This window comes from Berghia stephanieae, chromosome 12 (assembly GCF_034508935.2).
Source record: "Berghia stephanieae isolate SIO BIC M18660-M18661 chromosome 12, UCSD_Bste_1.3, whole genome shotgun sequence".
NCBI classification, from domain to species: Eukaryota; Metazoa; Mollusca; class Gastropoda; order Nudibranchia; family Aeolidiidae; genus Berghia; species Berghia stephanieae.
The window spans coordinates 42,221,128-42,247,121 of record NC_088371.1 but is presented as its reverse complement, the minus strand read 5'-3'; the positions used below and the strand labels follow the sequence as shown (position 1 = coordinate 42,247,121).

The 25,994-nt window shown below is 37.1% G+C and overlaps 1 protein-coding gene across 3 annotated transcripts in view; it reads left to right on the top strand.

Annotated features, from left to right (window-relative positions):
- LOC144957495 (uncharacterized) overlaps positions 1-25,994 on the top strand; it is a 95,419-nt gene that overhangs the window by 40,829 nt on the left and 28,596 nt on the right. For all 3 annotated transcript variants that reach the window (XM_078888818.1, XM_078888817.1, XM_078888819.1), the window contains exons 8-11: positions 18,828-18,941; positions 19,456-19,553; positions 23,443-23,483; positions 25,059-25,131. In XM_078888818.1, coding sequence (XP_078744944.1) covers positions 18,828-18,941; positions 19,456-19,553; positions 23,443-23,483; positions 25,059-25,131 — 326 coding nt within the window. The remainder of the gene's footprint in view (positions 1-18,827; positions 18,942-19,455; positions 19,554-23,442; positions 23,484-25,058; positions 25,132-25,994) is intronic.

The following is a 25,994-nucleotide window of genomic DNA, read 5'->3' as shown; positions in this document are numbered from 1 at the left end:
GGGGTATTATACTGTGAACTTTATTTATATTCAAAAAATGGACCTGGTCACCTTTCGCTATGGAGAACGTATTCATTAAATAAAGGATGATGTGCTACATTATATTCTTCTTATAATTATGATTATTCATAATGCTTATTATTAGTATTATAATTATTATTATTATCTTATTATTAATAATAATTATTAATATATATAATATTAATATTTTCATTATCATTATTAATATTATTATATTATTATATATTAATATTATTATAATTATTATTATTATTATTGTTATTGTTGTTGTTGTTGTTGTTGTTTGAAATTTTGATTCTATTGTAACATGTAATTTATTCAATATTATATTATTACATCTTCACACTATACCAAATTCAATTTTGCTACAATATGTGTATTTATCGGGATTTATTTATTTATTTATTTATTTTATTTATTTATTTATTTATGTTATGATGACAGACCTTCATGAGGACAGCTCTAACCGCCTAATACCCACCGCACAGTTTTTATTAGGGACATACCTTAAAATGTAGTTGACTCTTCAAAATCCTTGGTTTTCAGTGTTCCAAAAAAACTTGAGCTACTACTACTACAACACTACTACAACTAAAACTACTACTACAACAAACTACTACTACTAACTCGACTACTACTAACTACTACTACTACTACTACTACAACTACAACTAACACTTCTACTAGCTAACAACACTAGCTACCAACCACTTACTACTAATAATAATAATGCCGACGAGGAGGATGACGATGAAGAAAACCAATAATAATGGTTATGTTAACCTTTTATATTGCACCCATTCCCTTATGTATATATTATACTTCTGATTTTATACAATGCTGTAATAACAGACAGTTGCAAAGAACAAAATAAATAAACGCGAAAAACAAGAAGGTCTATAATATTACAATCGCCATGTAACACGCCCGGATTGCTCCTACCCACCCTCCCTCTCGCCCCTAACCACCCCACCCACCCTCGCCTCCTAACCAACCCACCCACCTCGTCCCCCCCTAACCACCCTCCCTCTCCCCCCTAACCACCCTCCCTTCTCCCCCCTAACCACCCTCACCTCTCCTTCCCCCCCCCACCCTACCCTCCCTCCTCTCTCCCCCCTACCACCCCTCCCTCCCCTCCCCCCCTAACCACCCTCCCTCTCCCCCCTAACCACCCTCACTCTCCCCCTTATCCACCCACCCTCTCCCCCCTATCGCACCCTCCATCCCCCCTACCCAACCACCCCCTCTCTCTCCCCCCTAACCACCCTCCCTCTCCCCGCCCGCTAACCACCCTCCTCTCCCCCCCCTAACCATCTTTCCCTTTCCCCCTAACCACACTCCCTCCCGCCCCCCCCCCCAAACCACCTCACCCCCCCCCCCCCCCGCCTAACCACCTTCCTCCTCTTCCCCCATTTCGTTGTAAAGAACGACGGTGCAGAGCTAGAAATGTATTTAAATACATTTTTTATTGAATTCAATTCATGGTGAAATGGATATAACTGGAAAGAGTTTTTTTATCCCCACGGTTTGGGACTGTCCAAATTTGTGAAATATGTCCATCATGTCACCACAGGACGATTTTATGGGTAAGAGATTAACACTTTATGGTTACAATTATTTATTAATGAGATATGCTGATGATAATTAATATAGTAATATTAGTAAATTGATAAAATAATAGTACTGAAAATGATAAAAAATAATAATAATAATAATAATAATAATAATAATAATAATCATAATAAAAATAATAATAATAATAATAAAAATGATGATAATAATAAAAAAGAATAATAATGAGATGATATAATAATAAATCTTTATTGTCCTCAACATAGTGGAAACTTGTCATTTGGTTACAAATGCGGTTAAAATATTATGAAGAATATGCATGGCATAATAAATGACATTACTCACAGAAACTACTAACTGGTTGGGTGTCCCTGACCTCACAAAGTGGGCAGGGGTGTACAGACCCACACTGGATAATCGCAACCTCAGTGGGATCAGCGAAGATGTTGTATTAACCGAAGTTTAGTTTTCCTGTCCCTAATGGAACAATTTTACACTTATATGATAAACACAAACCATTGTTGTGAAACATCTTTCTTAGTCCAGCCATAGACCAAGCAATTTTGGATGAGGAAAAAAATACGCATAAGGCAGCCTCTGTATAGATTTAGACAAGCAAAAACAGCTTTGATGGCTTTTTCTTTCTTCCTCCAGAGGGTTTTTTGTTGATGAAAGTGCTATAGCTATTTGGTTAGCTCCTTGTGGAGTTTGCCTTGAATCGCTTGATTTTATGGCATTTTTTTCCTGGATTCATTCAATTTTCCATTATATGATTTCAGTGTTTCGAAGTATGAGTGTCTTTCTTCTTCACCAAAATTTTGTTACTTATTTCCGCGCTGACTCTTCTATCCAAAAAGTTATGAGTTTTTAATTTGTTTTTTTGTTTGTTTTTTTTTAATTCCCCCTTTTTATCCCCATGGGAAATTTGTCTTTATGGTCTAATTCCAAAGGAAGTACCTGATAACCCAGGTCGTCCACCACAGTGCAGTGGGTCGCCGCCAAAGTGACCTAGGCAAGGGTGACATACTTGCTCAGTGCACAGCGCGCAGGTGATCAACTCGGTACCTTCGGGTACGAAGCAAGACTGTACCGCTGATTGCCAAGCTGTCCCCATAGAAAAAACCCTAGATAAGTCCTTACTTTTTTAATATATATCACAACCGAAATTAAAATTACAAAATAGAACACTCCAAAAACTGTTCATGAGAATCACATGAACAACTTGGGATCAGAAAAATAGACACTCCTAAAACTGGGTTCATGCGAATCTCAAGATTTACTTGGGAACAGAAAAAATTGAACACACCTAAAACTGGTTCATGAGATCTCATGATTTACTTTGGAATCAGAAAAATGAACACGTCCTAAAACTGGTTCACATGAGATTCTCAAATATACTTGTGGAACATAAAAATATCAACACTCCAAAACTGGTTCATGAGATTCTCATGATATACTTAGGAACAGAAAAAAAGAACACGCCTAAAACTTGTTCATGAAGATTCTCATGATTTACTTTGGAAACAGATAAATGAACACTCCCTAAAACTGTTCATGAGATTCACATGATTTACTTGTAACAAAAAATTTCAACACTCTAGAAACTGTTCAAGAGATACTCATGATTACTTGGGAAACAGAAAATTTGAACACTCCTAAAACTGGGTTCATTAGATAGCTCATGATATACTTGGGCACCGAAAAATTGAACACACCAAAAACTGTTCATGAGATTCTCCTGATTACTTGGGAACAGAAAAATTGAACCCTCCTAAAACTTGTTCATGAGATTCTCATGATTAAACTTGGAACAGGAAAAATTGAACCCTCCCAAAACAGTTTATGAGATTCTCATGATTTAACTTGGACAGAAAAAATGAACACGTCCCTAAACACTGGTTCATGAGAATTCTCAAGATTTACTTGGGACATGAAAAATTGAACACTCCTAAAACTGGTTTCATGAGATTCTCATGATTTACTTGGGAACATAAAAAATTGAACCCTCCTAAAATGGTTCAAGATATTCTCATGAATTACTTGGGAACAGACAAATGAACACTCCTAAAACTGGTTCATGATATCTCAAGAATTTTACTTGGGAATCAGAAAATTTGAACACTCCTAAACCTGGTTCAAGAGATTCTCATGATTTACTTGGAATCATAAAAATTTAACACGTTCCAAAAACTTGTTTACATGAGATTCTCATTATTTTACTTGTGGAACTAAAAATTGAACACTCCTAAAACTGGTTCATATGGATTCTCAAGATTTACTTGTGAACAGAAAAAGTGAACACACCTAAAACAGTTCATGAGATTCACATTATTTAATGGGAACATAAAAAATGAACACTCCTAAAACTGGTACATGAATCTCATGATTTACTAGGGAACAGAAAATTGAACACTCCTAAAACTGTTAATCGAGAATCTCATGTATTTACTTGGGAACAGAAATAATAGAACACTCCAAACTGGTTTCATGAGATTCTCAGATTTACTTGTCACAGAAAAATTGAACACTCCTAAAACTGGTATCAAGAGATTCTCATGATCATTACTTGGGAACAGAAAAATTGACACTCCAAACACTGGTTTCATGAGATTCTCATGATTTACATGTGAACAGAAAATATCGACACATCTTTAGTTATATTTACATCTTTTTTTTTTTTTGGAATGGTGGATGGTGAAGTGCAAAGAACTTCTCCGCACATAGACACATCTTGAAAGTTACAAACTAAAACAATTTTGTACAGGGTAAAACTCTCACTCACTGCTCTGGTTTTTGTTCTCGAATTCTAATTGGATTCAGTAGTCAGATGACATCGGCCCACAACGGTTGGCCATCTTCTGGTTCTAAACAAAGAAAATCAATTACTTTTAATCTTCAAGAGTGTCTAGAACTATTCATATTTCTATGTGAACATAAAGTGTAAAGTCAAACATGATCAAATTTATGTTTTTTTTCCCTCCTGGATCACGCTTTTATGCTGCGCCGGGAGAAATATTCATACGGGCGATTCCGTCATTGTTCCCGATAGTTTTTAATGAGCCAGTGTTACTTAAGTTACCATGCGTCATTAGGACGGAATAGACTTACGACTGTTGATATTGTCTTCACCACTCTTTTCTGCTCTTTTTCTTTCCTCATAATCATTAGAATTGTCCACCAATTTTCACTTTTATTTACGATAACATAATATTGGCCACAGCAAGCTTTGCATGATAAGAACTAGTTGTATAGTAGCACCTAGATACATGATTTAATGTTGATAAAATGTGAATAAATTGAGAGAAAAGTAAGAATTTATACATGAAATTGATAACTTATCTATATTATTTCAGTGCTGCCTTGAATATTTTGAAACAGCTGAATAGCATACGTTTTGAGAAATGACCTACTTGAAAAGAAAGTCGTGTATGAATGCAGTTTGTAATAGATGGAGGAATCCGGCTTATGTGCGGCTATGTGGTCTATAAGGGAGATAGACAGCTTCGCTTTCGATCTGAAGGTCCTGAGTTCGAGCCTCGCTGCAGCGCATAATTAGTCCTTGGAAATGCCCTTTACCTCAATCCTCTCACCAACACAGTGTAAAATCAGTACCTGGCCGTTAACATCATTATCACAGACTGAAAAACGTGTAATATCTCTTAACAGGCGTCATGTCACGTCCTACATTTTAAGTTTGCTGATTGGCCAGGGACTCATTTGTAAAGCCTTGAGCATGTTGAGAGGAATATATTGCTATAAAGAAGGCACGTTATCAAGTACAATGTGAACTAAAGCACCACTTCAAAGCCAGTCGTTTGACACGGGGTGGCATTTTCATACACTATTTACCACTCAACTGATCAAGGGACCAATCCAATTCGAATCACTGCATTATAATATTACCTATACCGATGATCCATATATTCAATAATATACAGATATAGCAGATGACACAGCACTAAATCATACTCAAAAGAAAATTTACGACAACTGCCTCCATAAGATATTCCATGAGAGTGAACGAATGGGTTATTATACTAAAATGTAAAAAAGAAGAATGCAAGGTTTATCAAGGAGCGAAAAGAAATCCAAAATGCAACTTACTAATCAATGTAAAAACAATAAAACAATTTCAGGCACATTATTAATATCTTGGATACATAATAAACTTCAGATGGCAGAATTCAACACAGAAATATCAACGAAGATTGCAAATAGCTAAATATAGATTAATAAAATTAGTCTAATTTTAAACAGAAACCACAATATCTCATGACAACAAAACATAGGGTAGAAGGCCTACGTATGGTCCGTATTATTATATGGCAGCGACAAGGCTTGACAATTACAGAAGACATTAGAAAGAAACTGAAGGCAGCAGAAATGTGGTTTCTTAGAAGGATGTTAAGAATCTCATAACAGAGAAGAAAACAAATGACGAATTATTAGAGCAAGCAGAAACTAAAAGGCAATATAATTCGTACCAAAAGAAAGAGACAAATGCAAAATTCAGACTACCTAAATCGACATAAATGTATTGAACACTATGCCTCTCACATGAAAGAAGAAGGTAAAAAGAGTAAAGGTAGCCAAGAAAAACATATTAGAATAGATTTGAACAGCTGGTGACAAAGAACGAGAAGAGTAAAATTTAGTTTTCTGAGGTTATCTGGATCAAAGAGATGAAATGGCGTATCAAGATCACCGATGTCAGGCCCACAGACTTTGTACTTGAAGAAGAAGAAGAAGTCCCATTTTGGACACGCCGTTGGCGCTCCTGTTTCGCCAGCTCTCTCTATCTCATCTGCTAGTTTCGCACATTGATTTATGGCCTTCCTACTAACGCTGCGACCAGATTTCAGTCAAGCACACGCAGAGCTTGTCCTTCTTCGTCTCGAACCACGATTGCCTTCTATCCTTTCCCTCTGCAATGGGTCTTCTGTAGTGAGTCGTGCCTTCTGATGTGGCCGAAATATCGGTTATGCCTCCTTTCTAATAGTTGAAATGATCGTTGTTGATGATTATTCCCTAAAGTTTGGATTACTTGATGATTTGTTTTCTTTTCCTTGCCAGGAAATATTATATATTAGCATTTTATATAGATACACTTTTAAAGACTGAGGTTAGACTATAGCCCCTGGATTTTAACCTTGACTTTGATATGCGTTGATGATTTCTCGTTCTTATCCTGTTTACGGGAAAGCTCACATTATTGACGTTACTGAGAGATGTTTATATTTGTTTGTTGTTGTTGTTGTTGTTGTTGGTGTTGTTGCTGTTGTTTGTTTATAATATATAAAGATCAGAATATTTTGTCTGTTTTAAAGCTTAATACACTTTAAATTATATTATTTTTAAATTGATACTTTTATATAGCGCAATATCCACTTAAAACTTCTCAAGCGCTTTATAACAAGGGGTTTCCTGGCCAACACAACACTTAACAATTAGGAGGGACATGAACACTCTGTTAGCGATATTACAAAATTAATTTCGACAGAGGCAAATGCTGTTTAACAGACAGATACCTCATTTTAGACCCTGAATGTGAAAGACTGTGAGTAAAGAAGCCTTTTCCAAGGACTCAACAATGGCGCCGAGTGAGGCTCTCACCCAGGACCCTTCCGATTCCGAAGTGATTTTTCATACCACAATACCTTGTAGCCCACACAACTCCACAATGGGGAGGGGTCGGTACCGTTCATACCAGTACAATATTCCAACCTCATTTGACTTTGAAACCAAGATCAACTACAGTTGACAACTTTCTCCTATTCTATTGCTTCGTAACTTTCACTTATATTTTCAAATAACAAAAATTATAATTTCATAGAATTTACGAGGAGGATACTTGAAGCCCTAAAAATAAGACAACAAAAAAAGTCAAGCAATTGAACGTTCCAAGGAAGACACAAAGGTAAATTTTTTAAAAATTGTACATAGTCCTTTCTCCCTAGCTATTAAAAACGAGCCATTTTTGTCAAATTGCAATTTTTTTAATTGCTTTTTTTTTTTTTTTTTTTTTCTTCCTTCCCGCTCATCAGAATACAAAAAAAAACAATTTCTTCTACTCAAGAATGCTATTATTTTTACTTATGGGAACAAAGATTAATTGGTGTCAATCATAAACAAACAAAAATGATTTTCAATATAGAGATTTTCCTTTTGCATATATCAGGCAATTACAGAAAACATTAGAACGAAACTGGAGGCCAGCAGAAATGTGGTTTCCTTAGAAGGATGGTTTAAGGGTCTCATGGACGAGAAGAAAACTAATTAAGAAGTACTAAGCAAGCTGAACCTAAAAGATACTTTTCTCGTAAAATAAGAAACAGACAAATGCAATTTTTAGGGCAACCTTAAAATCGACATAAATGTATTGAACATCTTGCACTCATAGAAAGATAGAAGAGTAGAAAAAAAAACGAAGATTAAAGGTAGACCAATAAAAACATATTTTGAATATTTTTGAACGCTGGGTGTACAAAGAAAAGAGAATAGTAATAATTAGTTTATCTGAGGTTACTGATACTAGAGATGAATGGCGAAAACCATGATCACCGATGTCGGCACGACTTGATACTTGAGGTTATCTGATCAGAGAGATGAATGGCGTACATGAACACCGATGTCCTTGACACATGACTTGTACATGATTAACGATCAGAGAGGTGAAATTGGCGTACCATGATCACCGATGTCAGACACAGACTGGATACTTGAAGTTATCTGATCATAGAGATGAATGGCGTAACATGATCACCGATGTCCTATGACACAGACTTGTACTTGAAGGTTAACAGATACAGAGAGGAGAATGTGCGTACCATGATCACCGATGTGCTGGCACAGACTTGATACTTGAGGTTTATCATGATCATAGAGGTGAATTGCGAAACATGATCACCGATGACTGGCACAGACATTAAACTTGAAGTTAACTGATCAAGATAAGAAAATGGCGTATCCAAGATCACCGAGGTCTGGACACAGACATGGTACTTGATGGAATCAGATCAGAGAGGTTGAATGCTACATGAATCACCGAAGTCCTGACACAGACTTGGTACATGAAGTTATCTGATCAGAGAGATGCATGGCGAATCATGATCACCCGAATGTCCTGACCACAGACATGGAACTTGAGGTAATCTGAACAGAGAGAATGCAATGGCGTCCCATGATCACCGATTTCCTGACACAGACTTGTACTTAAGGAGATAATACAGACCTATGACTAAATAGTATAATTACAATTATGACTCCAGCTACAGAACTGCATTTGTTTTTAGGAGTCAAGAATCAAATTGTAACTGATTATCGTGACCCCACTTTGGGAATTATGAGTTTCTGAAAACTCACGTGAGCTCCTTATTGAAATTTAATCTTTTTTTTTTTTACAGACAATCAATAATCATAACTCACTGTGATATTTATGATTATTTATTTTTGACCAAAACAGTGAAAAATAGAAATTACATGCCTAAAGAAGCCGGGTCAACTTTACAGCTGATAGTCAAGGCTGAGAGGGAAACAGACAATTGAAATTTAATCTTTTTATTGTTTTGACAGCCAATCCATACAAAAAACTCATAGTGAAATTTCTGTTTATGTATTTGACCCAAAACAGGAAAAAATAAGAAATTTACCATGCAAAATCCGGTCAACTCTTTACAGCTGAAAGAACCAATGCTGAGAGTGAAACAGTCAAATTTATATTTAAATAAAATTTGATGATTATATGAGAAGATATTATTTTCTTTTAAAACCATCACACTGTTCTGACTGTATAATGTTATGGTTTACTCATATATTTGAAATGTTAAACCATGAAGTGTGTTTCCTCATAGTGGGGACCTGTGCTTGTGTCGGATTAGACTTTTAGGTGAACTCAACTAAGTACACTGATGGTAGAGCTCTTGGAATCTACATCTTTTTCCATTTGAATCAATTACCCCTTTGTCTTACCATATCCTGGGTGCTTTAATTGAAATTCAAGAACTTTTTACTAACCCAATTCTTCTTATTTACTGTGCGCAGATAAGACCTATTGACATACGACATAAAACTTGCAAACTATTCTATGGAAGGACACCACTTTCGGATCGGAATGTCCTGGATCAGAGCCTCGCGCTCGGCACATAGTTTAGTCCTTGGAAAAGGCTTCATTACACCATACTCTCACCATATCTCAGGTGTAAAACGATACCTGGCCGTTAACAGCGTTTGCCCTTGTCCTAACAATTGTAATATCTGCCTAACATGCGTCAGTCCCCTTCCTACATGATTAAATGTTGTTGTTGACGCAGGGACCCCTTGTAAAGCGCTATGAGCACATTAATTGGATATTGCGCTATAAAAAAGCTCTATTTTATTTTTTTTATTTTTTATATTTTTTTTTACAAAACTTGAAAAATGCAGTTAAACTCATGAAAGCAAAACTAGACAAACTTTGTTATAAGGCCAGGGATTCTCTCAGACTGCATGGATAAATAACAATGTGAAAAATTGAATGTAAGCTCAATTTAATTACAAAAACAATCAAATGAACATTGTGTTTCCCATTTTCAACAAAACAGATGAATCTGGAGTTTGTTATTCATGTTAACAACGCCATTACCACTATCCTCATTCATACTGTAGTTTTTCAATCATCCTTGTATTCTTGATAAAGGGGAAACCCGGAACATTCATTTGCACCTTATTTAGTAATAAAATGAAACTATATTCAATTTACATTGTTTATTATTTCTTCGAGCTTCGAGCAGCACATGTACAATTCCTGGATAATGACATACCTGGGACCAGAAGATTATGTCGTTATCCAGGGGGTTTTCAAAGACTCAGGAAAAGGAGTGCAACGGAGCCTCCTTGAATACATAACAATGGGATGCGTGGCTTCGTGCCTGAGAGAAGATACGACCCAACCTTTACACTTCACTCATCAATGTGTATTGTCATGTTTTGGAATTCAGAAGCATGGCTCAAATGCCAATTAACAACTACGCATAAATCAAGAAAGGCCGGTGTCCACTTTGATAAAGAACGTCACAAAATAACTGATGCACACTTTAAGTTTTGATTTATTTAATTTAAATCCAAGCGATACTGCTATATTTGATAATTATTTTATTTAAGTGCACCAAAATGCACAAGCACTTAATTTATGAGATCTACATCTCCTATATTAAAAACCAAACAAAAAGAAAAAAGAAAAAAGCAAAACATAAACAAGAAAAAAAACCCAAAAATCTGTGTTTTAATCACAATAATATCAAATTAAGAAAACAACTGTATTTTCCTCAAATGACAATAATAAAGTGAAATACACTTTGTAATCGAGGATAGTTCCAGCATATTGCTAAGACCAATTAATACCAAAAATCCCCCCCCCCCCCCACCCCCTCTCCCCATCTCCCTTTAAAAATGGACCCTTGAGTAGCGAAAAAAGGGCATTATTAAATTGTTTAAGATATGAAATGACGATGTCGGGTATCAGTATCTGTATCAACTGCCTTTCATGTTAAAACGATGTCTCAAACAGGGTTTTATCTTTCGTTACTTTGGTTTACTATTTATTTGCCTACTATCCTCCATTATTTTGTGTGCTGATACATGTTCAATATAAAATAATACATATTTGAGTTTATTTGTCTCCTGACTAAAGGCAAAGGGCCGAAACGATGTTTGTTTTGTGTGGTTCCCTATTATATGAGTCCACATCTACTCACTTTATTTTTCTTTCCATTTTACTGGCTCATTTAGCACCTCTAGCTAGGTAGTCTCTAACCAGGGGGAGTTTTAAACTGAAATATATGTCAGCAATGTGGGGGGTTTTATTAACTAAAAATGCATAGCAAAAAAATCAGGACCAGAGTCCAAGTCACCAACCAGATGTAGTCGTTAATTCAGTGTGAAGGATCCAGAGGTTGCACGGTATCTTGATAGTCAGTGGTTAGGGGGTTCTTCTCTCTCTCCCCTCCTCCCTCTCTCTCTCCCTCTCTCTCTCTCTCCTCTCTCTCTCTCTCTCTCTTCTCCTCTCTCTTCCCTCCCTTCTCTCTCTCTCTCTCCTCCCCTTTCTCTCTCCTCTCCCTCTCTCTCTCCCTCTCTTCTCTCTCTCTCCTCTCCCCTTCTCTCCCTCTCTCCTTCCTCTCCTCTCTCTCTCTTCTCTTCTCCTCCCTCCTCTTCCTCTCTCTCTCCTCTCCTCTCTCTCTCTCCTCTCTCTCTCTCCCTCTCCTCCCTCTCTCTCTCTCTCTCTCTCCTCCTCCTCTTCTCTCTCTCTCTCTCCTCCTCTCTCTCCTCTCCTCTCTCCTCTCTCTCTCTCTCCTCTCTCTCCTACTCTCCTCTCTCTCCTCTTCTCTCTCCTTCTCTCCTCTCTCCTCTCCTCTCTCCTTTCTTCCTCTCTCCCTCTCTCTCTCTCTCTCTCTCTCTCCTCTCCTCTCCTTCTCTTCCTCTCTCCTCTCTCTCCTCCCTCTCTCTCCTCTCTCCTCTCCCTCCTCTCTCCTCTCCCTCTCCTCTCTCTCTCTCTCTCCCATCCTCTCTCTCTCCTCTCTCTCTCCTCTCTCTCTCTCTTCCCTCTCCTCTCCCCTCTCTCTCTCTCCTCTCCTCTCCTCTCTCTTCCTCTCTCTCTCTCTCTCTCTCTCTCTCTCTCTCTCTCTCTCTCTCTCTCTCTCTCTCTCCTCGTCTCTCTCTCCTTCTCTCCTCTCTCTCTCTCCTCTCTCCTCTTCTCTCCCCTTCCTCTCTTCCTCTCTCTCTCCTCCTCCTCTCCTCTTTCTCCCCCTTTCTCTCTCTCTTCCTCTCTCCTCTCTCCTTCCCTCCCTCTCACCTCCCCTCTCCCTCTCCTTCCTCCTCTCTCCTCTCTCTCTCCTCTCCTTCTCTTCCTCCCTCCTCTCATCCTCTCTCTCCCTCTCCCCCTCTCCTCTCCTTCTCCCCTCTCTCTTCTCTCCTCTCCTCTCTCTCTTCCCTCTCTCCTCCCTCTCCTCCTCTCTCTTCTCCCCTCTCCTCCCTCCCTCTCCTCCCTCCTCTCCTCTCCTCTCTCTCTCCCCTCTCTCTCCCTCCTCTCCTCTCCTTCTTCTCTCCCCTTCCTTCCCCTCCCCTCTCTCTCTCTCTCCTCTTCTCTCCCACCCCTCTCTCCTCGTCTCTCCTTCTCTCCCTCTCCCCCTCTCCTCCCTCCCTCTCTCCTCCTCCCTCTCTCTTCCCCCTCCTCTCTCTCTCCTCTCTCCTCTCTCTCTCCTCTCTCTCCTCTCCTCCTCCTCTCTCCTCCTCCCCTCCTCTCCCCTCTCCCTCACTCTCTCCTCTCTTCTCTCTCTCTCCTCCCTCCTTCCTCTCTCTCTTCTCTCTCCTCTCCCTCCTCTCTCTCTCTCTCTCTCTCTCTCCTCTCTCTCTCTCCCTCCTCTCTCTCTCCTCTCCTCCTCTCTATCTCACCTCTCTCTCTCTCTCTCTCATCTCCTTCTCTCTCTCTCTCCTTTCCCTCTCTTTCTCCCTCCTCTTCTCTCCTTCCTCTCTCCCTCTCCCCTTCTCTTCTCTCCATCTCCTCTCTCCTCTCCTCCTTCCTCTCCCTCTCCTCTCATCTCCTCTCTCCTCTCTCTCTCCCTCTCCTCCTCCCTCCTCCCTCTCTTCCTCTCTCCCTCTCCTCTCTCCTCCTCTTCTCTCCCTCCTCTCCTCTCCTCCTCCTCCTCTCCTCTCCTCCTCTCTCTCTCTCCCTCTCCTCTCTCTCTTCCCTCCTCTTCTCTCTCTCTCTCCCTCTCTCCGTCTCACTCTCTCTCTCTCCTCTCTCTCTCCTCTCTCCTCTCCTCATTCCTCCCTCTCCCTTCTCTCTCCCTCTCTCCCTCCTCTCCTCTCTCCCCTTCCTCTCTCTCTCTCCTCTCTCTCTCCTCCTTCTCCCTCTTTCTCCCTCCTCCTCTCTCCTCTCTCTCTCTCCTCTTTCTTCTCCTCTCCTCTCTCCCTCCTCCTCTCCTCCTCTCCTCTCTCTCCTCTCCTCCTTCCTCTCTCTCTTTCTCCTCCCTCTCCTCCTCTCTCTCTCTCTCATCCTCCTCCTCTCTTCCTCCTCTCTCTCTCTCTCTCTCCTCCTCTCCTCCTCTCCTCTCTCCTTCTCTCTTCTCCTTCTCACCTCCTTCCTCCTCCCTTCCTCCCTCTCTCTCTCTCTCTCCTCCCTCTCTCTCTTTCCTCACCTCCCTCCTCTCTCCCCTCTTCTTCTCCTCCTCTCTCTCTCCCTCTCTTTCTCTTCCTCTCTCTTCTTCTCCCTCTCTCTTCCCTCTTCCCTTCTCTCCTCTTTCCTCTCCTCCTCATCTCTTCTCCTCCCTCACCTCTGTCCTCTCTCTCCTCCTCTTCTTCTCTCTCTTCTCCCTTCTCCTCCCTCCTCTTCCTCCCTCCCTCCCTCTCCTCCTCCCTCCCCTCCCCTCACTTCTTTCTCTTCTCTCTCCTCCCCTCTCTCCTCTCCTCTCACCTCCCTCTTCTCTCCTCCTCCCACTCTCTTCCTCCTCCCTTCTCCCCCCTCCCTTCCTCTCCTCTCTCTCTCCTCTCTCTCTCTCCTCTCCTTTCTCCTCTCTCTTCTCTTCTCTCCTTCCCCCTCTCCTCTCTCTTCCTCTCCCCTCTTCTCTCTCCCTTCCTTCCTCCTCCCTCTCATCTCCCCCCCCCCCCCCCCCCCCCCCCCCCCCCCCCCCCCCCCCCCTTTTCCCTCCCTCTCTCTCTCTCTCTCTCCTCTCTCTCACCTCTTTCTCTCCTCTCTCTCTCTCTCTCTCTCTCTCTCTCTCTCCTCTCCTCTCTCTCTCTCTCCCTCCTCTCCTCTCCTCTCTCTCTCTCTCTCTCTCCTCTCCCTCTCTCCCTCTCCTCTCTCTCTCTCTCTCTCTCTCTCTCTCTCCTTCTCTCCCTCCTCCCCTCTCTCTCTCTCTCTCTCCTCTCTATCCTCCTCTCTCCTCTTCCTCTCTCTCTCTCTCACTCTCTCTCTCCCTCTCTTCTCTCTCTCTCTCTCTCTCTCTCTTCCCTCTCTCTCTCTCTCTCTCCTCCTCTCTCTCTCTCCTCTCTCTCTCTCTCTCCTCTCTCTCTCTCTCCCTCTCTCTTCTCCTCATCTCTCTCTCCTCCTCTCCTCTCCCTCCTCTCTTCTCTCCACCTCTCCTCTCTCTTCTTCTCTCTCTCTCTCTCTCCTCTCCTCCTCTCTCTCCATCCTCCTCCTCTCCTCTTCTCACTCTCTCTCTTTCTCCCTCTCTCCTCTCTCTCTCTCTCTCTCTCTCTCCCTCCTCTCTCTCTCTCTCTCTCCTCTCCTCCCTCTCTCTCCTCTCTCTCTTCCTCTCCTCTCACTCCTCTCTCTCCTCCTCTCCTTCTCTACTCCCTCCTCTCTCACTCCTCTCTCTCTCTCTCTCTCCTCCTCTCTCTCTCTCTCTCTCTCCTCTCTCTCTCTCTCCCTCTCCTCTCTATCTCTCCTCTCTCTCTCCATCTCCCTCTCTCTCCCTCTCTCCTCTCATCTCTCCTCTCCCTCTCCTCTCTCTCTCCACTCTCCTCTCCTCTCTCTCCTCTCTCATCTCTCTCCCTCTCTCTCTCTCTCCTCTCTCTCTCATCACTCTCCCTCTCTTCTCTCCTCTCCTCTCCCTCTCTCTCTCCTCTCTACTCTCTCCTCTCTCTCCCTCCCTCTCCTTCTCCTCTCCTCTCTCCTCTCTTCTCTCCTCTTCCCATCTCTCTTTCTCTCCTTCTCCTCTCTCATCTCTCTCTCTCTCCTCTCTCTCCTCTCTCTCTTCCTCCCTCTCTCTCTATCTAAAATAAATATATAAATATAAGAATATATATATATATATATAAATATATATATGTAAATTAAATATAAAATAAATATATAAATATATATAAATATAATAGAATAAATATATAGATAAATAAAATATATAATATATATAAAAATATAAATAAATATATATATATAATATAATATAATAGATATATATATATAGAATAAATATTATAAAATATATAATATAAAATAATAATATATATATAAATATAATAGATATATAATAAATAATATAGATATATAAATTTATATATAAAATATATAGATAAAATAAATATAAGATAATATATATATAATATAATTTAAAATATATTAGATATAATATATATATATATAAAAAAAATAATTAATATAGTTTATAATAATATAAATTAATATATATATAATATATATATATAAAAATCAAATTAATTAATAATCAATAAAAAATAAATATTATATAATATATATAAAAATAAAGATATAAATATATATATATATATATAGATATTATAGATAATAATTAAAAATATATAAGATATATATATATATATAAACTATAAAATATAAATATATATATTATAATATATATATAATTATATATAATAGATAATATTATATAATAAGATAATATAATATATAATAGATATATATATATATTATATAATATATAATAATAGATTATATAATATTAATAGAATATATAATTATATATAAAATATATAAAAAATAATATATAATATATAATATATATATATATATAAATAATGATATATATATAAAATATTTATTTAGATATATAATATTATATATAATATATATGAAAATAATATTAATATATATAATATTAATATAGAGATATATATATTATAAAATATAAATAATAATATATAATATATAATAATATAATAAAGATAATATATATAGATATATAAAGATATTTAAATAAAATATATTATATTTATAGAAATAATATAGATATATTAATAAAGAATAGTATATTATAAATTAAATATATATAAATCATATATATTTAAATAAAATATACTATTATAATATATATAATAATATAATAAATATATATATATATATTATAATTAATAATATTAAAAATAATATATAATATATATAATTATTATTATTATTATTATTATTATTATTATTATTATTATTATTATTATCATTATTATTATCTATTATTATTATTATTATTATTTATTATTATTATTATTATTAATTATTTATATTATTATTATATTATTATTATCATTATTATTATTATCATTATTATTATCATTATTATTATCATTATTTATTATCATTATTATTATCATTATTATTATCATTATTATTATCATTATTATTATTATTATTATTATTATTATCATTATTATTATCATTATTATTATCATTATTATTATCATTATTATTATTATCATTATTATTATCATTATTATTATCATTATTATTATCATCATTATTATTATTATTATTATTATCATTATCATTATTATCATTATTATTATCATTATCATTATTATTATTATTATTATTATTATCATTATCATTATTATCATTATTATAGTTGATCCCGCAAGTTTTTTTTTCCAACATAATTTTGTCAACCCTGGAATTCCATTTGTTTCACCCCAATTTTCTTTTCTTTTTCTGGAAGGGGATTGGGGGAGGGAGGGGGGAAGATCAAGAAAATGATTTGGGATGTAGAGCACATCAAAAGTCGCCCAACATTTGCAATGAGATCGTCCCAATTGCTTACACAGCAAACCACTTTGAACTGCCTTTGGCAGCAAACTGTCTTGACGATGTGCAGTTTTGGTGTCTATTTTGTTTTTACATTTCTGTCAGATGGGCACATGTCATGGTTCTCATTTGATTAAATACTTTTCATTTGTCATGACTATTGTCGTTATTATTACTGGTGAGCATTAGCTCAAACACATACAGTATGTCTACTGAGTGGGGTTCCTGACCTGGGCAGGGGAGTACATACTGTGTCTTCTATCCCCTTATATTTGTTTTCTGACATGCTTTCTGTCTTTGTCTTGGAATGAGATTACTTGGTTTTGTCCTGGTCCTGGCCAGATGCCCTGGCTGAGAGGGAAACAGTCGAATATATAGTTAGTTTTGGGCGATGATATTTTTTTCATCGTATATCATCTCTCTGTTATGCACTGTATTATGCTTTCTTTATATTATATATGATTTGTAAAACATTTGAGTGTATTCCTCTTAGCGGGGACCTGTGCTTGTGTCTGGATGAGACTTTTAGGTGATCTCAAACTAAGTACTTTGATAGAGTGCTTTTGGAATCTACATCTGTTTCTTATTTGAACCAATTTCCCTTTGTCTTACCTTTTCTTGGATGCTTTATTGTAATTCTAGAACTTTTTACCATCCCATTTTCTTCCTTTTTACTGGCGCTGATATGACCTGAATGTGTTACAAGCGTCGTAAAACGCTTAAAAACATTTAAAAAACAGTATGTCTACAGACTGACGTGTTACAAACAATCAAATCAATTAAAGTCATCCTTGAGAGCCATTTGGCCCATGGAGCTGGAGTTTATCCTGGTTTCTTTAGTGAGAAACGGACAATAGCAATTGCTTGCTACCCTTTGAATAGGACACTAGTCTATCGCAAAGTACTTTCCTCCAGATCGAACAGACCCAGCTATCCTATCACTGTTGGGTGGACAGGGGGTTCAGAAAAAAATCTTGACTGCACCCGGGATTGGTCTGTCTTGTCGTTGTGGTGCGAGTGCTCTACAAACTGAGCTATCGGGACCCAAACAAGAAAGCAAATAAATTCCAATTTACTTAGAATCAAACGATTGGTTTCTGAGCAATGTAGCCATGATGACTAATAAATAAATCACATTTGATGATCAAGAGGAAATGCTAAGGACTGCCTGAAGCCGGTGATCGTGAAAATACTAACGAAAAAGTGAAAATGGAGAGGCTTCGTATGGGAACAAAACAGACGATACAAGTAATTTTGCATTTTATCTTATTTGTTTTCCACGTTAATTTGTGTATTGTTGTGCTGACTAAGGGTTTGTACCCGAAACGTCCATTGTCTGTTTTGTTCCCATCCAAAGCCTCTCCATTTTCACTCTTTCATTAGTATTTTAACATTTGATGATCACAGATGCTTTCTAAAGGGGGCAGTGGCACGACCTTTGCTTCGTACCCGAAAGGTACTGAGTTCGATCACTAGTTGCTGCATGTGTGGCCTTGAGCAAGTCACCTCGCCCTAGCTCAATTTGCATTGCTGCACTGCGGCTGACGCCTGGGTTATTCCATTGTTTCCTTGGAATAGACCCTAGAGACAAATTTCCCCTGTGGGATTGATAAAGAGAATTTTTTTTTTAAATGCATCTATCACAAGAAAAACTAAAAATTGAATTTCTGTCTCCTCTTTCGCGTGTTTTAATCCTTTCTCTTCCTCCTAACAGGATTGCCGGAGTCCAAACTATGCCGAGTAATTGCACAGAATTGTAACAACCTGGTTTCTCTAGATTTGTCACTGGTTCCGTCCAAAGTGAAGAAGTCTGCTGTTGAAACAATAGGTAAAACATTGGTTGAAGTAAGAATTAGTGTACAATGTCTTGACACTTTCACTACTCGTTTCTTTGAAATACAGGAGGTGTTTTTTTCTGATTCCCCCCTGTTACCCAGCATTGATTGGGTAGCTGGGTCTGATAGATCTGACAGAAAGTACTTTGCGATGGACTAGCATCCTATCCAAAGGGTAGCAAGCAATTGCTATTGTCTGTTTCACGCTATAGAAACGGGGATGAACTCCAGCTCCACGGGCCTATGGCTCTGAAGGACGACGACACCTTTTATGAATATTCATGGTTCTATTTCAATTCGTGCTTCCTTAAAAAGGAGCATCCTATTTCCTGCCTATTTCCATCTTTGTTTTGTTTGTTCACCTTAACAACGCCATTCACATATCTCTCATCTGTCTTCAGTGTTTCATTCATCCTGTTTTGTTGATAAAGGGGAAACCCGAAACATACACAAATATAAAGTTACTCATTTACATTACATCTTCATTCTTACCATGAATGCCTTTAGCTTCAAGCTGCACAAAGTTAGAAAAACTTGACATCAGTGGAGCTTATGTGTCAAACCACGGTGTTGGTAGCATTGTTGAAAGATGTACTAGAATCAAGGTGAGTCAGGGGCGGGAGGGAGGGGGGGGGGGGAGTTCTTTTCTTTTTTTTTTTTTTTTTTTTTTCTTTTTTTGTGCGTGTCTAAACTTAATAAATAAATGAAAATAAAATAGAAAAATTCCCTTCATTCATCCCAAGGGGAACATTTGTCTCTAGGGTCTATTCCAAGGGAAGACTGGGATAACCCAGGTGTCAGCCGCAGTGCAGCGCCGCAAATTGAGCTAGGGCGAGGTGACTTGCTCAAGGCCAACAGCGTAGCGGCGGGTGATCGAACTCAGTACCTTTCGGGTACGAAGCAAAGACTGTACCGCTGAGCCACGCTGCCCCCCCTAAAATTTAATATTTATTTGGATTTTTGTAAAGCATTTGATGTTGTACCTCATCAGCAATTATTTTCAAAATTTAGAACCGATGGTAATGGTGGAGCTAGTCAGCAATGGATTATGTTATTTATAAGTAATCCAAAACAAAGAGTGGTTGTAAAAAATCTGATATCTGAATTTAAGGATTTTATAAGTGTTGTGTAACAGGGAAGTGTCTTGGGCCCTCTTTTGTTTATAATCTATATCACCGACTTGCCTTATAATATTCATTTTAAATGAAATTTTTTTTTTTGCTGATGATCTGTGCTTCTATATTGAATTTTTAGCCAATTTTAGGAACTGATTTATTTTTTATTTTTAAATGGGCAAAACTGTGGCAAATAGCTTTCTATATATCTAAATCTAAACTACAGTCTTTCGCATACGGAGATCTAAATCAAAGCTTCTACACCAATCAAACGCTAACCTGCCAACCCTTCCGCTTGTGGCGGAATCATTTCTATTTTTACTCTTCCTTCCCACTCTTCCACCAGTGTCTCTAAAATTCCGATTTTCAAAAATGATGATAATTGGTAAGAAGAAAATTAAAAAAGAAAAAAAAGGGAGGGGTGGGGGTCATGGGTGCCAGTTTTCCGGTTCATGCCGGGATTCCGGTTTCGTGATATCTCGAAGTCAAATACCTCCGGTTTCAGTGTTTTGAGTAAAATAACTTAATAGCATCGGTAAAAAATTCAAAAACGTGATTCAATATGTTTGCTGTGTAATCATTTAATAATGGTATAAATAAAAACAGTGATGAAATAAGAGTAAAGTTTAGGCCGCATTTTCAGTAGGAACATTTTCAGGTTTGGCAAAGTGTCGAGATTTTAGTTTCAGGTTTCCGCACTTCTTCCTGCTGGCACCCACGGGGGGGGGGGGGGGGGGGGGGGGGTATAATGGTGTTTTGGTTTTTTTTAATGATTGCCAAAAGGGAGATAAGTAGGAAAATTGATTCCCCATTCTGTCACATAACACATCTGATGTAGTTTTGCCAGCTGACCAGAAGACTCGTGATGTGTTAGGTGACTAATGTGGTGGCCATTTTGATAGGGAATTATCCATTGGTGACAAATTCCTATTTTTTTGGACTCAAATTCCTATTTTCTGAAGTTCTGATTCCACTTTTGGAATGTGAAGGGTTGGTAGGTCTGTAAACGTTGATGAATCAAAGACTTTGTCTACAACCAATTCCGGAAAGGGATTTGGGTATTGGCTGTGATCAGCTATTTCCTTGATTTTGATGTATCAATAAGGCAAGTGTTTTGATTAGTAGCAGATATAAAAGCTTTGGGTGTTTCAATATTAATGCATTAATCACTCTCTAAACGCCTTGTAAGAAGTATTTGAGACTAGTCTCTGGGTGGGGTTCCTGACCTCCCATAGTGGGCAGGGGGGCACTTACTGTATCTTCTATTCCCCTATATCTGCTTTCCAACATGCTTTCTGTCTTTGTCTTGGAATGAGATTAGTTGATTTTGTCCAGGCCCTGGCTGGATACCCTGGCTGGGAGGGAAACAGTCAAATGTAAAGTAAGAGTTTTGGGAGATGATATTTTTTTCCTTGTAAATCATCTCTCTGTTATGTAATGTATTATGTTTTGTTTACATATTATATATGATTTGTAAACATTTAAGTGTATCCCTCTTAGTTGGGACCTGTGCTTGTGTCTGGATGAGACTTTTAGGTGATCTCAATCTAAGTACTTTGATAGTGTGCTCTTGAAATCTACATCTGTTTCCTATTTGAACATACTCCCCTTTGTCTTACCTTTTCTTGGGTGCTTTAATTGTAATCCTAGAACTTTTTATTATCCCATTTTCTTCCTTTTTACTGGCGCTGATATGACCTTAGTGTGTTGCAAGTGCCGTAAAACCCTTAAAAACAAACAAACAAACTGGTCTGGAGCCCTTTATGAAATGTCAGTCTATTGCAGAAGGGAATGTTCAAAGACGCGCCACTAGATTAAAAATAAAAAATTTGTATCAATAAGGCAAACATGTTGATATGTGCAGCTATGTGGTCTAGTGGTATGACATTCGCTTTCGGATCGGGAGGTCCTGGGTTCGAGCCTCACGCTCGGTGCATATTTGAGTCCTTGGAAAAGGCTTTTTACTCACATTCTGTCACCGTACTCAGGTGTAAAACGAGTACCTGGCTGTTAACAGCGTTGTCTTTGTCCGAAAAATTGTAATATCGCCTAACAAGCGTCATGTCCCGTCCTACATGTTAAATGTTGCTGTTGGCCAGGGACCCTTTGTAAAGCACTTTGAGCACGTTTAGTGGATATTGCGCTGTATAAAAGCTCAATTTTAAAAAAAAATTTATATGTATGATGAGAAAAATAGGGTATGTGGTAGTGCCAGGTGGAAACTGAGAATGAAAAGTCACGGGGTCAGTGACAAACTCAGGATCCAATTGACACGACACCCTCCACCTGGCCAGGAATGAGAGGACAGCGAGCGGTCGCACAACCGACTGAGCTATCCAACCACAAAAATATGGCTTTCAAACTTAGTCCCAATCATGTGCTCCTCTCTCCCGACTTCCGCGGGGACCACAACGAGGTTGGCTAACAACAAACCCTGCAAACTCTATAATTTTTGTGCAAATTAACTCACTCAACCCTAACACCGACTATATCCGTAGTTTACACGGAGTTACTTTTACCCCATGTCTATTTATTACATTTTTCTGAGACAAATTATAGACGTAGTATCAAAGCTATTGTTTTTAGTTTTTACATGTTAATGGTAGTTGAATACATCTATCTACATGCTCATTTTTAATACTTGTTTTTTTTTTGAAAAGTAGCAAAAATCTCTAGGATTGAGTGAGTTAAGCTATCCACCATCCTCTTTATGAAACAAGACATTGTGACATAATGACGTATAGGACACACACGGAATAGCTCCAATATTGAGTTGAATAGAATTCAGAAAAACTGTCAAGCGGCCATTTGTATCAATAATGATACTCTGACAACTTTGTCTCTAATTAGTTTCACATTTTATGATTCTTTCTCTCTTTTTTAAAATTTTGTTTTGTGTTTGGGGGGGGGGGGTTGTGAAGCTAATTGTGATGGCATCCGTCTGAGGTCTAAAGAGACATGAATTGAGTACATTTTACAAGCTGTCTTTAATACTTAAACCGAAGGGAAAAAAAACAAAAAAACAATTGAGCTTTTATATAGGGCAATATCCACTAAATGTGCTCAAATCACTTTACAAGAAGTCTCTAGCCAACAGCAACACTTAACATATTATAGGACAAGTCATGACACCTGTTACAATTTTTTTCTCGGATAGAGACAATGCTGTTAACGGCCAGGTACTAATTTTACACCTAAGTACGGTGAGAGAATGTGAGTAAAGAGCCTTTTCCAAAGACTCGACAAACCACCACTCGAGACTCAAGCCCAGGACCTTCCGATCCAAAAGCGAGTGTCATACCACTAGACCACATAATAAGAGATATTTTATGGTGCTTTTATTGTGAATTTTAATTTTATGCCTTTGTGATGTTTACAGTGGTTGAAAATCGAGGGATGTCCACGGATCACAGAGAAAGGGTAACTATATAAGACCAATTATTAATAAAATGGATTTTTGAAAAAGCTTAACAGAGCCTTCATCATCATCATCATCATCATCATCATCAGCAGCAGCAGCAGCAGCAGCACCATAATCTCTGGGTGGGGTTCCTGACCTCCCATAGTGGGCAGGGAGGTACATACTGTGTCTTCTATCCCCCTATATCTGTTTTCCAACATGCTTTCTGTCTTTGTCTTGAATTGAGATTACTTGGTTTTGTCCTGGCCCTGGCTGAGAGGGAAGCAGTCAAATGTATAGTTTGTTTTGGGAAATGATATTTTTTTTCTTTGTAAATCATCTCTCTGTTATGCACTGTATTATGTTTTGTTTACATGTTATATATGATTTGTAAACATTTGCGTGTGTTCCTTTTAGTGGGGACCTGTGCTTGTGTCTGTATGAGACTTTTAGGTGATTTCAAACTAAGTACTTTGATAGTGTGCTCTTGGAATCTACATCTGTTCCCTATTTGAACCAATTCCCCTTTGGCTTGCCTTTTCTAGGGTGTGCATGAAATGTAATTCTAGAACTTTTTACTATCCCATATTCTTCCTTTTTACTTGCGCTGATATGACCTAAATGTGTTGCAAGCGCCGTAAAACACTTAAAAACAAACAAAAACAAGAACCATAATCTCAAATCATCATCACCTTTTTTACTATGATCTTCTTCTTCTTCTTCTTCTTCTTCTTCTTCTTCTTCTTCTTCTTCTTCTTCTTCTTCTTCTTCTTCTTCTTCTTCTTCTTCTTCTTCTTCTTCTTCTTCTTCTTCTTCTTTTTATTATTATTATTATTATTATTATTATATTATTATTATTATTATTATTATTATTATTATTATTATTATTATTATTATTATTATTATTATTATTATTATGATTATTATTATTATTATTATTATTATTATTATTATTATTATTATTATTATTATTATTATTATTATTATTCTTTTTGTTATTATTGTTATTGTTATTATTATTATTATTATTATTATTATTATTATTATTATATTATTATTATTATTATTATTATTATTATTATTATTATTATTATTATTATTATTATTATTATTATTATTCTTTTTGTTATTATTATTATTGTTATTATTATTAATGCTATTGTTATTATTATTATTATTATTATTATTATTATTATTATTATTATTATTATTATTATTATTATTATTATTATTATTATTATTATTATTATTATTATTATTATTGTTATTATTATTATTGCTATTGTTATTATTATTATTATTGCTATTATTATTATTATTATTATTGCTATTATTATTATTATTATTATTGTTATTGTTATTATTATTATTATTGCTATTATTATTATTATTATTATTATCATTATTATTATTATTATTATTATTATTATTATTATTATTATTATTATTATTATTATTATCATCATCATCATCAATATCATGATTGTTGTTCTTGTTGTTGTCATTGTTATCGTCATCATTATCGTTAATATCATCATAGATGCATGCTCAAAACATCTTCATATCACATCTCTCTATTATTATGTCTTTTTCAGTCTTTGGGATATTTTCAAACACTGCAAGCAACTAGAGACGCTGATATGTTACGCAAACAGATTCTCTGGCAATGTATGTGGCGTGTTGTTTTCTTTTCCAATATGATAAGCGTGTATATAGTGGCCTGAACAAGTGTGTATGAAAGGTGCCAGTCAAAGCAAGAAAGGAAAATAGAAGAGAAAAAAACCATCCCAAAAAATCAGTCTGCTTCCCTAGTCGAGGTCGACTGATTTTTTGAGATTGTTTTTTTTTTTTTTTCTTGTATTTTTAACACATTAATAACACATATTAATCTGGGTGGGGATCCTGGCCTCCCATAGTGGGCAGGGAGGTACATACTGTGTCTTCTATCCCCTTATGTCTGTTTGCCAGCATGCTTTCTGCAACACATGTGAATAACAGGATAGTGGAGAAAGTCACCACATAATTGTATAAAATCTGCAGTGATGGGCAATCCGCCTTCTACATCCTGTCCAATATGTCCACGCTGTGGGCAAGAACCCGAAACGGCAGAGCATCTAGTCGAAAGGTGTGTTGTGACGATGCTACCGGGCGGGTTCGCGACGGTGCACGAATGCGGACCGGACTTTGCTGATTGGGTCGATCGTCATAACATAATAGTGTGAACCATAAGAAGCTGCTGCCTTTTACAGATAAAGACGTTGAATTTGAACTTGATCTTTTCTTTCTTGCTTTGTCTGGCACCTTTCATATATACTTGTTCAGGTCTTTCTCTTATACTTGTGCCTGTTCCTTAATTTTTTAAATTTGATATGTAATGGCCGAGTGGTTAACGAATTGCACTGTTACCCAGGAGGTTGCATGTTCTAGTCCTGCTGAATGCCTTTTTGGGTTTTTTTTGTTTTTTTTTTTGTTTTTTTACGTTGGGAGATATTATCAACCCACAATAATTGGACGACATAGATGATTAAATG